Here is an 18,173-nt window from a genome sequence, read left to right on the forward strand (position 1 = left end):
TAAAAATAAATAAAAAGAATAGCTAGGGACTAATGAATGTGGGTAGTTTGTAAAAATAAATGGAAATATTGTTAGTATTCTTTATATTCCTAGAAATCAATGTTCCACATGCATCCCACAACTCCCACCTCCCTGATACAAAGATACTCACTGTAAGAAGAAAATCCCATAAAACCAAACTAAACCAGACAATATAAATCTTAATGATCTTATTACATAAAGAAAAGGCCCTATAAGCTTTTTGTGTAATCCTCTAATAGTATATTTCTGTCTTCATCTAAAGTACTTTCATTTGAGGCTGGGCTCAGTGGCTCACACTTGTAATCTCACCACTTTGGGAGGCTAAGGCAGGAGAATCTTTTTTATTTTTTGAGATGGAGTGTTGCTCTGTTGCCAGGCTGGAGCGCAGTGGCACGATCTCGGCTTACTGCAATTTCCACCTCCTGGGTTCAAGCGATTCTCCTGCCTCAGCCTTCTGAGTAGCTGGAACTACAGGCGCACGCCACCACGCCCAGCTAATTTTTGTACTTTTAGTAGAGACGGGGTTTCACTATGTTGGCCAGGATAGTCTTGATCTCTTGACCTCCTGATCCACCCGCCTCAGCCTCCCAAAGTGCTGGGATTACAGGTGTACACCCCACGCCCGGCCAAGGCAGGAGAATCTTAAGGCCAAGAGTTTGAGAACAGCCTGGGCAACATAGCGAGATCCTGTCTCTACAAAAAGTAAAAATTAGCCAGGTATAGTGGTGCATGCCTGTGGCCTGGCTGCCCAGGAGGATCGCTCAAGCCCAAAAGTTTGAGGCTGCAGTGCGTTATGATTGCTCCACTACACTCCAGCCTGGGTGACAGCGAGACCTTGTCTCATAAATTAAAAAATGAATGAATGAATGTACTTTCATTTGAACAACCAGCGTTACTGCTGAAACATTTATTTTTGTAATGACCCTTGTCTTCCTTTCTTGTACAGGATCCAATAGATCCTCTAAAGGAAGAAGTCTTATTGGCAAGGTTGATGGCACATCCCATGTCACTGGAAAAGGAGTTACAGTTGAACCAGGCTTTTCTGTGGATGAGTTTTCTGCATCTGTCCTCACTGGAAAACTGACCACCGTCTTCCTTCCAATTGTCTACACCATTGTCTTTGTGGTGGGTTTGCCAAGTAATGGCATGGCCCTGTGGGTCTTTCTCTTCCGAACTAAGAAGAAACACCCTGCTGTTATTTACATGGCCAATCTGGCCTTGGCTGACCTCCTCTCCGTCATCTGGTTCCCCTTGAAGATTGCCTATCACATACATGGCAACAACTGGATTTACGGGGAAGCTCTTTGTAATGTGCTCATTGGCTTTTTCTATGGCAATATGTACTGCTCCATTCTCTTCATGACCTGCCTCAGTGTGCAGAGGTATTGGGTCATCGTGAACCCCATGGGGCACTCCAAGAAGAAGGGAAACATTGCCATCGGCATCTCCCTGGCAATATGGCTGCTGATTCTGCTGGTCACCATCCCCTTGTATGTTGTGAAGCAGACCATCTTCATTCCAGCCCTAAACATCACGACTTGTCATGATGTTTTGCCTGAGCAGCTCTTGGTAGGAGACATGTTCAATTACTTCCTCTCTCTGGCCATTGGGGTCTTTCTGTTCCCAGCCTTCCTCACAGCCTCTGCCTACGTGCTGATGATCAGAATGCTGCGATCTTCTGCCATGGATGAAAACTCAGAGAAGAAAAGGAAGAGGGCCATCAAGCTCATTATCACTGTCCTGGCCATGTACCTGATCTGCTTCACTCCTAGTAACCTTCTGCTCGTGGTGCATTATTTTCTGATTAAAAGCCGGGGCCAGAGTCATGTCTATGCCCTGTACATTGTAGCCCTCTGCCTCTCCACCCTCAACAGCTGCATCGACCCCTTTGTCTATTACTTTGTTTCACAAGATTTCAGGGATCATACAAAGAACGCTCTCCTTTGCCGAAGTGTCCGCACTGTAAAGCAGATGCAAGTATCCCTCACCTCAAAGAAATACTCCAGGAAATCCAGCTCTTACTCTTCAAGTTCAACCAGTGTTAAGACCTCCTATTGAGTTTCCCAGGTCCTCCGATGGGAGTTGCACAGTAGGATGTGGAGCCAATTTAATGTTATGGGGACGTATCTGTTATTTCCTAAGCAAATGGGTCTCACCACATACCCTGTGGATGCAGCACTCTTAGGATTGCTAGAAGCTCCTCTGTTTGCATGAGAAAAATAGTCTCCCAAATTAACATTAGTGTCTGTTTCAAAATTCCTCTACTCAGATGTCTCCAGAAACTGAAGCAACAGAAGCAGACTTTTCAGAAGATGGTGAAGACAGAAACTCAGTAACTTGCACAAAGTAGACATGGCGTGAAGACTCACTTCTCAGCTGAAATTCTATACACGTACATATATATATATATATATTTTACATCTGGGGTTGTGATAGACTTGTTAGGGCTTCAGGAAATTCATAGATGATCAGTCCAATTGAATGACCTTACAAATGAGGAAACTAAGATAAAGGAGCTGCCAGAATCAGGTTTCCATTCATGAGAATCATTATGGATCTTGGCTAGGCACGGTGCCTTGTGCCTGTAATCCCAGAACTTTGGGAGGTCAACACAGCAGATCACTTGAGGTCAGGAGTTTGAGACCAGCCTGGCCAACATGGTGAAACCTCTTCTCTACCAAAAATAAAAAGTTAGCTGGGTATGGTGGTGCATATCTGTAATCCCGGCTACTCAGAAGGCTGAGGCACGAGAATCAAGTATCACTTTAACTCAGGAGGCAGAGGTTGCAGTGAACCAAGATTGCCCCACTGTAGCCTTAGTGACAGAGTGAGACTCTGTTTCCGGAAAAAAAAAAAAAAGTCATTGTGAATTTTGTTCAAAACGGGGATTCCTCAGATTCAATAATGAGAGCTCAGACTCTGGGAACAGGGTCCAGGAATCTGTGTGGTACAAGCCTGCGTGAGGTTTATGCGCACACAGATTTGAGAACCATTGATCTGAATGCTGCTTTCATTTGAGAAAGTGCTATGATAATTTTTGAAAAGGGAAGCAAACAATGGTGCCTCTTTTATGTTCAGCTTATAATGAAATCTGTTTGTTGACTTATTAGGACTTTGAATTCCTTCTTTATTAATCCTTTGAGTTTTTGTATGTATTATTATTACTTCAAGAAAAATATGGCTGGGTACAGTGGCTCACGCCTGTAATCCCAGCACTTTGGGAGGCTGAGGCGGAAGATCATCAGGTCAGGAGTTCAAGACCAGCATGACCAACATGGTGAAACCTGTCTCTACTAAAAATACAAAAATTAGCCAGGCGTAGTGGCACATGTCTGTGATCCCAGCTACTCAGGAGGCTGAGGCAGGAGAAATGCTTGAACCTGGGGAGGTGGAGGTTGCAGTGAGCCAAGATTGCGCCACTGCACTCCAGCCTGGGCGACAGAGCGAGACTCTGTCTCAGAAAAAAAGCCAGGCACAGTGGCATGTGCCTGTAGTCCCAGCTACTCAGGAGGCTGAGGTGGGAGGATCACTTGAGCCCAGGAGTTCTGGGCTGTAGTGCGCTATGCCGATCGAGTGTCCACGCTAAGTTCAGCATCAATATGGTGACCTCCCAGGAGCAGGGGACCACCAGGTTGCCTAAGGAGGGGTGAACTGGTCCAGGTCGGAAACAGAGCAGGTCAAAACTCCCGTGCTGATCAGTATTGGGATCGCGCCTGTGAATAGCCACTGCACTCCAGCCTGGGCAACATAGCGAGACCCCATCTTTAAAAAAAAAAAAATACAATCAGAATTTTAAATGTGTATTTTTGCTGACTTTAGTGGAATTTTCATGTAGTCCAAGTAATAGATTGTTTTGCCACTAAGAATAGCATTTACCACTTAGTATTTTAAAAAATTATTGTTGGAGTATTTATTGTCAGTTTTGTTCACTTGTTAACAAATACAAAATTATAAAGCCTTCAGAGGGTTTAGACCACACCTCTTTGGAAAACAGCACTAAAGTAGATGAATTTGCAACATATTTAAGGGGTACCTGATGCCAAACTGACTTCATACAACGATTGTATTTGTGACTTTTAAAAATAATTATTTTGTTGTATAACTGATTTATAAATAATACATTTTTTTAAACAACTTATTTCTGAGTTGTGTGTTTGTTCTGAGGGAAGGAGTGAGAGAAGGGAAGCAATAGCTTCACCCCTCTAAAGGAAATGATGGGATGCTCACACCAAACTCTGTGACAACTGTTTTTCATTTTAAAATGTTTTAGAGTTTTTTCCACACCTGCATCTGTAGGTTGATTATTTTTAAAGGATACAGGCTATTTAACATTTCGGGTATATTGCGATATATTTAATTGTTTCCTTACCAAGGGCTTCTTAAGTTGTCACACCCCTACCCTCTTTTTTTTGATATTAAAACAGTGCTGCATCAAATCTGCATACAGACATCTTTGAGCATATATTTTGACGATAAGTTTCTAGAAGTAGAATGGCCAGGTCAAAAGTTAGATGCCCGTTTTAAGTTTTGATAAGTGTTGCCAAATTGTCTTCAGTAATGTATACTTCTACCAAAATAGTGTATTTGCACTTGTTTCCTGAAATGCTCATACACACTCCATGCTACCAATCTTTTGAAAGTTTCCCAATCTGATTGAGGGAAAAAAAATCTCGTTGTTTTATTGAAGAAGCAGCACAGTGGCCTAATTTCTCTAAACTATGTCCTAAAATGTCTGAAAATGTAAATACTTTGAGCAGCGAGGCCTCTTAATTTGAAAGTGAGTAACTTTCAAACAGTAATTTACTAACAGTGAGGCCTCTTACTTTGAAAGTAAACTAAGATTTGCTGTCCTACTGCTCAGGACAAAGGCATGTGTAAACTGACTTGGCTGGAGTTGTTTTATGGACTTTTCCTAGTGTGTCACTTCAGTGGTTTGCAGCAGGAGTTTCAAACTTGTATTAATTTCCTGGTTATCAACATTTCATAAACCTTAGGGCTATAATCTCATCAGTATGCATAGTTTAGCGATTACAACTTTGTTCCTGAAGCATTAACCCTTTGGAGGCCCCTGAGAGGACTAGAATTTATTTCAGAATCAAAGGTAATCCTTGCTGTTCTCCAAATCTTGATTAAAATTATGGATTTTTGCTTCGGTGATCAGATGTCTTCTCAAAGAGAAGTTTCTGATATGTCCAGTCCTTTCCTGACCCCCAGTTCTGAAGACAAAAACCAAACCCTTAGTGATCAGGGATCTAGTCTCTGCATTTAATTCAAGCCTTGGAACTTCACTGAGATGGCTGTCCCACTTAAATGTAAGTAATTAGAGTGACTCAGACTAGTCTTGGAATGCCTTTATAGAGGGAGAGTTTGAAAAATTCTGTGATTTGAGTACAAGCTGCTCTTGCCTCTACCGGTGGGTCAATCTGTGGACTATTTCCCAGCCTCTGTCTTTATTGGTGAGAAATTAAGCCCGACCAGAGGGAGAGACCACCTCCTGCAGAAACCTCAACCCAAGCCTGCGAGCCCATCAGGAACCCAGCAGCAGTGAGTGGTTCATTCCTTCATCCTGTGAAAGGAAAATAAATTTTGGGGCCCCAAAATCACTAAGTGAAGGGGAAAATCAAGCTGAGAACTGCTTGGCACAAACCTGCCTCTCCTATTCAAAGTTACCCCTTTGCTCACTGAGATAAATGCACGTCTGATTGCCTCCTTTCGAGAGGCTAATCAGAAACTCAAAAGAATGCAACTATTTGTCTACCTACCTATGACCCGGAAGCCCCCTCCCCACTTAAAGTTATCCCGCCTTTCCAGACCGAACCAATATTCATCTTACATTTGTTGATTGATGTCTCATGACTCCCTAAAATGTATAAAACCAAACTACTCTGAACACTGTGAACCCTAAAAATTTGAGACAGTTCTCAGTTAATTTAGAAAACTTATTTTGCCAAGGTTGAGAACATGCCTGTGACACAGCCTCAGGAAGTCCTGACGTCGTGTGCTCAAGGTGATCAGGGCATGGCTTGATTTTATACATTTTAGAAAAATATGAAATGCCAACACATGTAAAATATACATTGGTTTGGTCTGGAAAGGCGGGTCAACTTATGCAAAGGCCAGAAAAGTGAGGAGGGGACTTCCAGATCACAGATAGGTGAGAGACAAACGGTGGCATTCTTTTGAGTTTCTGATTAGCCTTTGCAAAGAAGGCAATTAGATACGCATTTACCTCAGTGAACAGAGGGATCACTTTGAATTGAACGGGAGGCGGATTTGCCCTATGCAGTTTCCAGCTTGAGTTTTCCTTTTAGCTTAGTGATTTTAGGGGCCCAGGATATTTTCTTTTCACACCATCTAGGGCACATATCATCAGGACCTCCAGAGGCTGTGTCACAGGCACACATCCTCAGCCTCAGCAAAATAAACTTTCTAAATTAACTGAGACCTGTCTCAAATATTCGGGGTTCACGATCCCACAAACATTCATTGCAACATTATTGCATTATTAAACACAAATAATTAAATCAGGATTTCTACCTTAGCAGCTGTCTAGTTCAGGGGTTGATATTCTCAGAAGAATACATCAATATGTAGGAAAAAAACCCCAAACCCCCAAACCTAACCCTCCTGTTTATGGGCTTCTCAAAAGCCCTTAAAGCGTAGCCTATTCCAGAGCTAGATCTTGAGAGTGGCAGAAAGTCAAGGTAAACGCGAAAAACAAGAAGGTTCTGGAAGGGCCGCTACTGTGGCTTACCCCTCTAACCACTGCTTTGTTTATACCACTGCGTGAACCCAGCAGTTCAAGGCTGCAGTGAGCCATGATCACACCTGTGAGTAGTCACTACACTCCATCCTGAGTATCTCTAAAAAATAAATAAAAAGCAGAAGAACTGAATAGAATAGAGAGCAAATAAGCATATTGAAGCATATTGAAAAGATGCTTAGCATTAGTCATTAGAAAAATGCAAATTTTAAAACCCATGAGTGGCTAAAATAAATAAATCTGAAAGTATAAGTACATAATGAGAAAGAATACCCTCCCTACCCCCAACATGGGAACCCATTTATACAACCTCTGTATATTCTTTGAGATATTTTATGCATGTATAAACATGTATACATGCTTGCTTTTTTTTTTTTTTTTTTTTTGAGACTGAGTCTCTCACTGTTGCCCGGGCTGGAGTGCAATGAATGGCGTGATCTCGGCTCACTGCAACCTCCACTTCCCAGGTTCAAGAGATTCTCCTGCCTCAGCCTCCCAAGTAGCTGGGATTACAGGTGCACGCCACCACGCCTGGCAAAATTTTTTTTATATTTTTAGTAAAGTCGAGGTTTCACTATGTTGGCCAGGCTGGTCTCAAACTCCTGACCTTGTGATCTGCCTGCCTCCGCCTCCCAAAGTGCTGGGATTCTGGGTGAGCCACCACGCCTGGCCAGTGATTTATAATTCTTTTTTTGTTGTTTTTTGAGACAGAGTTTTGTTCTTGTTGCCCAGGCTAGAGTGCAATGGCACGATCTCAGCTTACCACAACGTCCGCCTCCCAGGTTCAAGCGATTCTCCTGCCTCAACCTCCCGAGTAGCTGGGATTACCAGCATGTGCCACCACACCCAGCTAATTTTTTGTATTTTTAATAGAGACAGGGTTTCTCCATGTTGGTCAGGCTGGTCTTAAACTCCCAACCTCAGTTGATCCTCCCACCTCGGCCTCCCAAAGTGTTGGGATTATAGGCGTAAGCCACTGCACCCAGCCTATACATGCTTTTTAAAAATAAAAAATAAAAACTATACCATGTATTAGTTAAATTATACATAAATTACCTCAAAATTTAGTGGCTTAAAACAGTTGTAAATATTTACTAACCTGCACAGTTTCTGTGGGTTATGAATCCAGGAGCAGTTTAGCCCAGTGGTTCTGGCTGAGGATCTCATGAGGTGGCAGGTAAGATACTGGCTGGAACTGCTGCTTGCTGAAGATGTGAAGGGCTGGAGAATCCTCTACATGGCTGGCACGTTGGTGGCAGGAAGCTTCAGTTTCCCTCCATATGGGCCTCTTCACGGGGCTACTGGATTGACTTCATAACACAGAGACTGGTGTTCCCCAAAATGAGTGATCCATGAGAACAAGGGGAAAGCTGCAATGCCTTTCATTACCTAGCTTCAGAAGTCACACACCGTCACTTCCACCATCCTAGCTCCAATTGCTTGGTCAGATAAGCTGGCTCCGATTCAATCTGGGAGAAGACAGCGAGCATAAATACCAGGAGGCGAGGATCACTGGAGACTACGTGGGGGGCTGGCTACCGCATTATATACAGAAACACATCTTGCATATTATTGCCATGTTAGCATTTACAGATTGACCCCATTATTTTAAACTGCTGTCTCCATGTTCACATATTCCAAAATGTATGGAATCCAGCTTATGCTATACTTGGATTGCTATAGAAATAATCTTTGAGTGAATATCTTGTACGTACTTGTTAATTCAATATTCTTCCCCCATGCACTATGTGCCGAGTCATCTTCTAGGCGGTAAGGAATATTGTGGAGAACAAAATAGACAAGAACCCTGTTCTCATGGAGTTTACTTTCTGATTGGAGAAAGACTGAAAACAAAACAAAACATCCAATAGTAGTAAATGCTAAATGTAAATGCTCAGAGTATTTATATTGGGAGACCAGAGAAGGTTTCTAAGGAGGTGAAATTTAAGTTGCAATGTTAAGGGCAGGAAAGCCAGCCATGGGAGGATCCCAAGCAAGGGCTTTATGGGAATGAGTAAGGGAAGGAAGAATGTGAGCAAGTAGGCTGGAGAGAGAGGCAAGAGCTGGATAACTGAAGGGATCTGTAAGGGAGTAAGGAGCTTGATTTGCTTTCTAGGTCGGATGCCATAGGGTTGTTTTACTGGACATTTAAAAAAAAATCACTGGCTGCTATGTGGAATAGGGATTATAGAAGGACAAGAAGAGAAAGCAAGAAAAATTTGGAGTAATCCAAGCAAGAGGTGTTGATGGCTTGAATTAGGGTGGTGGTAACAGATGGAGAGAAGGAGCCTAAAGTCAACAGATGTGAAAAAAGAGGAATCAAAGCTCATGCCTAGAGTTTCTGCTTGATGGATAATGGTGAAATAATTAGGAGTGGGCACGTTTGGAGGCTGAAAGTCAAGAGCTCTGTTTTGACCATGGCATCTTGAGATTGCGATGTCTGTTAGACATCCAAGTAGAACTGTTGAGTAGGAGGCGGATGCAGTGACTCACGCCTGTAATCCTTGCATTTTGGGAGGCGGAGGTGGGAGGATCACATGAGCTCAAGAGTTTGAGATCTGCCTGGGCTATATGGCAAAACTGTGTCTCTACAAAAAATTTAAAAACTAGCCCAGTGTGGTGGCATGCCCCTGTGATCCCAGTATTACTCAGAAGGCTGAGTTGAGAGGATTGCTTGAACCCAGGAGGCAGAAGTTGCAGTGAGCTAAGATTGTGCCACTGTACTCCAGCCCGGGGAAACAAGCAAGATCTTGTCTCAGGAAAAAAAAAAAAAAAAAAAAGAACTTGGTGAGGTTACCATATTACTGGAAAGGGGTCCAGATCCAGACCCCAAAAGAAGGTTCTTGGATCTCACCCACTCAAGAAAGAATTCAGGGTGAGTCCATAAAATGAAAGCAAGTTGATCAGGAAAATGAAAGAGTAAAAGAATGGCTACTCCACAGACAGAGCAGCTCCAAGAGCTGCTGGTTGCCCATTTTTATGGTTATTTCTTGATGATATGTTAAACAAGGGGTGGATTATTCATACCTACCCTTTTTAGACCATATAGAGTAACTTCCTGACATTGACATGGCATTTGTATGCTGCTGGGAGTGTAGCAGTGAGGATGACCAGATGTCACTCTGGTGGCCATCCGGTTTTGGTGGGTTTTGGCTGGCTTCTTTACAGCAAGCTGTTTTATCAGCAAGGTCTTTATGACCTGTATCTTTTTTTTTTTTTCTGAGATGGAGTTTCACTCTTGTTGCCCAGGCTGGAGTGCAGTGGCATGATTTCAGCCCACTGCAACCTCTACCTCCCAGGTTCAAGCCATTCTCCTGCCTCAGCCTCCCGAGTAGCTGGGCTTACAGGCATGCATTACCACATGTAGCAAAGTTTTTGTATTTTTAGTAGAGACAGGGTTTCACCATGTTGCTGAGGCTGGTCTTGAACTCCTGACCTCAGGTGATCTATCTGCCTCGGACTCCCAAAGTTGTGGGATTACAGGTGTGAGCCACTGCACCCAGCCAAGACCTGTATCTTGTGCTGACCTTCTGTCTCATCTTGTGACTGTCTGGGAATGCAGCCCAGTGAGTCAGCCTTATTTTACCCAACTCCTATTCAAGGGTTGCTCTGGTTCAAATGTCTCTGACACCTAGGGAAGAGAATATAGATGAAGAAAACGGGGCCCTGGACAGAGGCCTTTGGCACGTAGAATCTTTTGAGCAGAGGAAGGGCCAGTAAGAGACACTGAGAAGGACCGGCCACTATGGCAAGAAGAAAGTCCAGCAAATATGCTCTCAGGAAAGTGAAGGGCAAAAAGGACAGAGTGATCCATCATGGTGAAAATCACTTAGAAGCCAAGTGAGACATGAACAGAGGAATGACTACTGGAGCTTGCCTTTGGAGAATGTTGGTGACCTTGACAAGACCACCTGCCCCGTGACATGATGGGGGAAAGGAAGCCAAATGGAGTGTGTTCAAGAAAGAATGAGAAGGAGGGAAGTCCACACAATGACAGTGGCAATCCCTTACAGCAAGTCTAACTGTGAAAGGGAGCAAGGGAATGCGTAGGCAAGAAAGGCAAGGAGTGTCATTCATTCAGCAGAGACGGAGGTGTCTTTGCATGTATTGTATTTCTAGAAGTGAAGGTGGAAGAATTTCTTGAGCCCAGGAGTTCGAGACCAGCCTGGGCAACATGGCAAGACCCCATCACTACAATAACCACAACAAAATTAGCCAGGGGAGATGGTGTAAATGTATAGTCTCAGCTACTTGGGAGGGTGAGGCAGGATGATTGCTTGAGCCCAGGAGTTCAAGGCTGTAGTGAGCTATGATTGCACCGCTGCACTCCAGCCTGGGCAACAGAGCAAGACTGTCCAAAAAAAAAAAAAAAAGAAGTAGAATTTCTGGGTCAAAGGATATGTGTAATTTTGACTGTGGTAAGTTGCTCTTCTGAGGTGTTGTGCCAATTACACACTTGCCAAAAATGTGTGTCTGTTTATCTACCGTGTTGTAAATACTAAATTTTCACGGTCTTTTATTCGCCAGTCTGAACCTTACAAATTTTGGGTATAATAATAATGTGGGACCATAGGCATCTGGGAAGAAATAGAGCTCTGCTTTCTTCCTTTATTTACTTTATATTTTAGGCATATTTCCCCCTGCCACTTCTTACCACCAAAGCAGTGACCCTCCTTGCAAGAAGTTGGTCCCATTTCTCTTTGTATTAGCTGTGAGAGGAAACCTACGCTATTCTTCTGGGTGGGCTGCAGAAAACGTCTGTGCCACGTGGACCATCCTTTGCTCTGATGAGTTTTCTATCATTCTTTTGTGGAGAACATGAGGGCATGGCAGCAGCCACTACAGCAGGAGCCTGGAGTCCCAGCCCTGGGCCCTAGCCAGCTCACCTGCAGGTGAGGGATTAACTCTCAACACTGCTGGGTCTGGCTCAGGTCCGAATTCCTCACCGCAGTTTCACCATGTAGCCTGGGGTGAATGACAAGCCCATGGAAAGCGTTTAATTATAGGTTCTATGTAGCATGGGGTAGACTAAATTACCTAATCCCGAGAAAGCAGTTTCAGCCAAGCCTTATGTTCTGAGCTCTTTCAGAGGCCACCTGGGCTCTTGTAGGGAACTGTGTCTAGTTGTTTCTGGTGAAAGACAAAGTTTTTTCTTTAACCAGAGATTTGTGTAAATGGGAAACCTCATTAAAAATATGACAGATTTATCAGAATTTATGGCTTTAAAAATTGCAGCGCGGGAAGGGAAATGATGGTGTTTATTCCAGTGACAGTTTCTGTCCATTACAACTGGATTTTTTGTTTTTTTAAAAATCTTTTTAAAAACTTTTTCTTTTTTTTGAGACAGAGTCGCTCTGTCACCCAGGCTGGCATGCAGTGATGTGATCTCAGCTCACTGCAGCCTCTGCCTCCTGGGTTCAAGCGATTTTTCTGCCTTAGCTTCCCTAGTAGCTGGGGTTACAGGTATGCACCACCACACCTGGCTAATTTTTGTATTTTTAGTAGAGACAAGGTTTCATCACATTGACCAGGCTGGTCTCAAACTCCTGACCTCAAGTGATCCACCCACCTCACTGTCTCGAAGTGCTGGGATTACAGGCATAGGCCACCATACCCAACCTAAAAACTTTATTATTTATTTATATATTTATGTTTTTGAGACAGAGTTTTGCTCTATTGCCCAGGCTGGAGTGCAGTGACTTGACTCACCGCAACCTCCGCCTCCCAGTTTCAAGCGATTCTCCTGCCTGAGCCTCCAAAGGAGCTGGGACTGCAGGTGTGCACCACCATGCCCAGCTAATTTTTGTATTTTTAGTAGAGATGGGGTTTTATGTTGGCCAGGCTGGTCTCGAACTCCTGACCTCAGATGATCTGCCCGCCTTAATCTTCCAAAGTGCTAAGATTACAGGCGTGAGCCAGTGCACCCAGCCAAGAGTAGTTATTTTGAAAAGAGAGATGTTTCAGCCTTCGGAATGTACCTTTGGCCCAATGCAGTGGCTGGTGCCTATAATTCCAGCACTCTGGGAGGCCAAGTTGGGAGGATCACTTGAGCCCAGGAGTTCAAGACCAGCCTGGGAAACATGGTGAAATCCCATCTCTACAAAAAATACAAAAATTAGCCAGTTGTGGTGGCGTGCCCTGTAGTCCTAGCTATTTGGGAGGCAGAGGTGGGAGGATCACTTGAGACTGGGAGGTTAAGGTTGCAAAGAGCTGTGTCTCTGCCTTTCATCCTGGGCAGCAGAGCAAGTCTCTGTCTAAAAAAAAAAAAAAAAGAACTTATCTTTATCTTTGAGTTCTTTCTTTAATATATTGTTCTCTTGTTCTCTGTATTTCTCTATTGAGTGCTTCTTGACCTGTCTCTGCCCTTCTTTGTGTATTATTTAATTGATAAGTAAAAATTGTATATATTTATGGTATACAACATGATGTTTTGATTTACGTATACACTGTGGAGTGACTAAGTCACGCTATTTGACTTCATTGCCCCATATACTTGTTATTTTTTTGGGGGGATAAAAACAACATCTACTGCCTAAGCAATTTTCAATATACAGTTGTTATTAACTGTAGACATCATGTTGTATAATACGATCTTTTTTTTTTTTCTTTTTTGAGATGGAGTCTTGCTCTGTCACCAGGTTGGAGTGCAGTGGCATGATCTTGGCTCACTGCAACCTCCGCCTCCCAGGTTCAAGTGATTCTCCTGCCTCAGCCTCACTAGTAGCTGGGACTACAGGCACACACCACCACGCCCAGCTAATTTTTGTATTTTTAGTAGAGACAGGGTTTCACCATGTTGGCCAGGATGGTCTCGACTTCTTGACCTCGTGATCCGCCTGCCTCGGCCTCCCAAAGTGCTGGGATTACAGGCGTGAACCACTGCGCCCAGCCATGTACAATAGGATCTCTTAAGCTTATTCCTCCTGGGCCGGGCACAGTGGCTCACACCTGTAATCCCAGCAGTTCAGGAGGCCGGGACAGGTGGATTACTTGAGGTCAGGAGTTTGAGACCAGCCTGATCAACATGATGAAACCCCGTCTCTACTAAAAATACAAAAATTGGCCAAGCGAGGTGGTATATGCGTTTAATCCCAGCTGCTCAGGAGGCTGAGGCATGAGAATCGCTTGTACCCAGGAGGCAGAGGTTGTAGTGAGCTGAGATCGCACCACTGCACTCCAATGACAGAGTGAAACTCCATCTAAAACAAAAACAAAAACAAGAAAACCCCTTATTCCTCCTGTCTAACCCAAATTTTGTGTCCTCTGACCAACTTCTCCCCAGTCCCTCCATCTCTCTTCCCTCTCTTCTTCTCTAGGCTGAGAGCAGCCATTAGGTCCAGGGCTGACTGTTCAGGCATGCCCAGCACTGGCCAGTGTGAGGAGGAGGAGCACAGATCGCTGTTGTGACTTCCTGAGAATGGGCTTACATTAGCATCTGAGTAGGCTTCAGGAAATAGAAGCAAAATCCCTGGAGTGATCTAAGGAGGTCAAGCCTCACCTTGAAGGTTCTTCTGAGTCTTTGGCCTGGACAGAAACATAAAACTTGAATTTCTAAAGGTGAGGTGAAGGCCAAACAGGCAGCCAGGATGGTCACCAGGAAAGGAGCCAAAATGAACTTAAGTGTTCTTTAGGGCAAGGAACTTTCCAGAACCTTGGGCTCTGAGTTATGATTAGGCTGCTCTCTCTCTCTCTCTTACGTACGCTCTCTCTCTCTCTCTCTCTCTCTGTTTTTCTTTCTCTCTTTCCCTCACCTCTCTGTGGCCAAGGTAAAGCCACATTTTAGAGTGGAGGCCCTAAGGCAACCGCCTTCCCCAAAAACCTCCACCCCTGTTGCCCTCTCTAATCCAACGCCTGCTAGGCTCACACTTCAACTACTAGACTGAGAAGCAAGAATCTTCCACAGAAAGAATATTTTACTTTAGAGCTGCCTCCTGTGGAGATGAGGTAAGGAGAATGCTCTTGTCTGAATTTCTGGGTGTGGAATTAGCAAGCCTTTTTCCTCCCAGGAGCTGGAGTGAGCAAGAGGCCCTGCTGTGAGTCGTGTTGTTCTGAGGCTGGTCCGGACTCACCACACAGTGTTCATCAGGTGGGAAAAAGCAGGAAGAGGTTTAATTTAGGATCTAAAGCTGGTATATCTCTGAGTAAAGAAATGGGAAGGAACCGGGTCTCTGAAAAAACTGGTCCGGGCTTGGTGGCTCATGCCTGTAATCCCAGCACTTTGGCAAGCCGAGGTGGGTGGATCACTTGAGGTCAGAAGTTCGAGACCAGCCTGGCCAACATGGCAAAATCTCGTCTTTACTACAAATTAAAAAATTAGCCAGGCATGGTGGTGTGTGCCTGTAATCCCAGCTACTCAAGAGGCTGAGGCAGGAGAATTGCTTGTTCCCAGGAGGCAGAGGTCGTAGTGAGCTGAGCTTGCGCCACTGCACTCCAGACTGGGTGACAGAGCCAGACTCTGTCTCAAAAAGAAAAAGAAATTGCTGTGATCCAACACTCCCACCACCAGTGCCTCCTCATGGTGAAGAGCAATTACTCTGGCACCAGAGTCTCAGGGTTCAAGTCCATACTTCACCAGTGTGTGACTGAAAAAGCTACCTAACCTCTCTGTCCAGGCTTCAGGGCTAATCATTCCTCACAGTATTTCTTTTTTTTTTTCTTTTTTGAGAAAGAGTCTCATTCTCTCATCCAGGCTGGAGTGTAGTGGCATCATCTCAGCTCACTGCAATCTCCACCTCCCGGGTTCAAGCTCCTGCCTCAGCCTCCCAAGTAGCTGGGATTACAGGCGCCCTCCATGACACCCAGCTAATCTTTGTATTTTCAGTAGAAATGGAGTTTCACCATGTTGGTAAGGCTGGTCTTGAATTCCTGACCTCAAGTGATGTGCCCCCTTCTTGGCCTCCCAAAGTGCTGGGATAATAGGCATGAGCCCCCACCACCCCCACCCCCCCAGCCTGCTCATAGGATTTGTGAGGATGAGATGAAGGAATATATTTAAACTGCCTAAAAGGGTGCTTGGCCCAGAGTATGTGCTAATTAATGTTGGCTGCTATTATTGTCCTTCAACCCAGCGCCTGTGCAGGTCTAGAGGAAAGCATGAGGTGATATAAAGGCACCCAGAGGCTGAGTGCTCCCAGGAGCTGAGCGGCATCGGAGGCTTTCCTGGAGGACTGCGCCTGAGCAGAGGAATGGGCAGCACAGCAGCAGTGCCACGTGTGAGGCATGGATGGTGCAGAGGGGATGGGTGGGCACACTGGAGGCAGTTTAGATTTAATCAGGGGATGGCAGGGCCTGTCCAGAAAGTTAAGGTACAGAGGAGCTCAGGTGTGCGTCCCAGCAGACAAGGGAGGCTGATTTTGAAGAAGAGCAAAGTAGGTGCAGGAGGTGAGTCGGAATCTCAAACAGTAATTCAGGCCACATGTGACAGGGGCCTGAACTATGGCTCTAGGGCGGAGGAGGAAGGAGCAGAGACTAAGGAGATACAAGCTGGCAATTGATTGCACGAGAGAGGGAGGGGCCAGAAATAGCATGCCACTCAGGTTTCTGGCCTCGTAGCTGGGTGAATGAGGGTATTGCTGTTGATTGGAGCCGCAAAAAAAGGAATCCTCTCTGGGGGTAGAGGAAGGAGGGGACATGGGGTTGGAAAATGCCAAATTCAGTTTGCTGTGGCTTCGAGTCTGAGATTCTGATGGGTTATCTAAGTGGAGATGTCCTGTGGTCCGTTTATTTATACTCCGCTGGGTCTTGGATAGGATTTAAAGTGACATATGAAGATAACATAGAGTAAGATGTTATAAATTAAGCAGGAGAGAAAGCAGACAGAAAAGAATGAGATATAAACCAGAGGGAGGAATGAGGCTAAATACAGAATACACAGCAGAAAGCAGAAGTCACAACCTGGCCAGCATTTGCTGAATTGACTGTGGTGTCCTGCAGTCTTATGTTTGTCTGTTGGGTTTTGGGGGGTTTTGTTTGTTGGTTTTGAGTTGCAGTCTTAAAATCCAAGAGTTCTCAAAGATTAAAATTTCTAACTTTTTCTCTAAAAAAAAAATGTGAAGTTCTGGCAGCTCTGAGCCTTATCCCATCTGGCAACAATTATCTGGGTCTGAGAAGCCGTCTCGCCTTCTTGGGAGGGCACGGGCGCTCCAATTTCCCGCTGGCCTCCACTCCATTTGCCTCCCCAGCACTGAAGCAGTGGATCCTCTTATCAGCATGGACTGCTTCTCTAAACTCACGCTTCTAGCAGGTGTAATCAAACAAAAGTAAGTAGAGAGTTTTTTTTTTCTTAATTGATTTTGCCTGTTTAAGTTAGCAGCGTGGTTGTGGAAATGCTCTCTGTTCACAACTGCTTTTAATTTTGCTTAGTAACTCTGTTGTACCTGTTGTTAAATAGTTTGGGCCGGGTGTGTTGGCTTACACCTGTAATCTGAGCACTTTGGGAGGCCTAGGTGGGTGTATTGCTTGAGGCCAAAGTTTGAGACCAGCCTGGCCAACATGGCGAAAACCTGTCTCTACAAAAATACAAAAATACCAGGCATGGTGGCGCACACCTGTAATCCCAACTACTCATGGAGGCTGAGGCACGAGAATTACTTGAACCTAGGAGGTGGAGGTTTCAGTGAGCCAAGAACCCACTACTGCACTCCAGCCTGGGTGACAGAGCGAGACTGTCTCATAAAAAAAAAGCTTGAACACAACCCAGCTGTAGGTATTTGATATTTGAGTTTGTAACATGTGGTAAAATCATGTATTGGGCCTAAGTGGCTCATGAACTTGACTCTAGGCTTTCTAGCAGCCAAAGAAATAGAGGATACCTTATCTATCTTATCAGCTGGGTATTCATACTATCCATGGGATGACTACTTAGGCAAATCAGGACTCTTCTCAACACAAAAACCAGAGAGACATTTTCCCCTGAGAGTCTTCATAGAGGGGGAATGATAAGTTCAAACGACATTCATACCCAGAGTCGATTCAAGTCTAAGGCTGATGATTCTAGCAGCTTCAAGCGGCATTTCTCTTGAAGCACAGCTGCTTAAACAATTCTAGGAGGGGCCAATGTGATACAGTTCAGGCACCTAATTTTCTGATCTGGCTATATTCATTTTAGAAACTTTAGAAAAATCTGGAGAAATGCCTGGATTCCCCCGCAAATAATCCCCCATAGGTGGTCTAAGGGTGTGATGCCTGGAATTGCAGCAGTCGTCTCGTGACTGTGAGGGGACAAGTCAGAGATGAGAGCTGACACACAGAAGATAGGGAAGAAGAAAGGCCCTTGATGGCACTGACAAAACACTGAAACAACTAGCCTTTATAATAAGAGATAGAGAACCACCTTATTAAGCTTGAACTGATTTTTATTTGCTTATTCTGTTACTTGCTAATATGGTTT

At 44.5% G+C, this 18,173-nt stretch overlaps 1 protein-coding gene across 2 annotated transcripts in view; it reads left to right on the forward strand.

Moving 5' to 3' along the window:
• Positions 1–4,159, forward strand: part of F2RL1 (F2R like trypsin receptor 1) — a 51,023-nt gene extending 46,864 nt beyond the window's left edge. For both annotated transcript variants that reach the window (XM_064375787.1, XM_012462133.3), the window contains exon 2: positions 968–4,159. In XM_064375787.1, coding sequence (XP_064231857.1) covers positions 968–2,079 — 1,112 coding nt within the window. In that variant the 3' untranslated portion in view covers positions 2,080–4,159. The remainder of the gene's footprint in view (positions 1–967) is intronic.
• The last annotated feature ends 14,014 nt before the right edge of the window (positions 4,160–18,173 follow it).

This window comes from Aotus nancymaae, unplaced genomic scaffold (genome assembly GCF_030222135.1).
Source record: "Aotus nancymaae isolate 86718 unplaced genomic scaffold, 86718_ANA_hifiasm-v0.15.2.pri h1tg000014l, whole genome shotgun sequence".
Lineage (NCBI taxonomy): Eukaryota > Metazoa > Chordata > Mammalia > Primates > Aotidae > Aotus > Aotus nancymaae.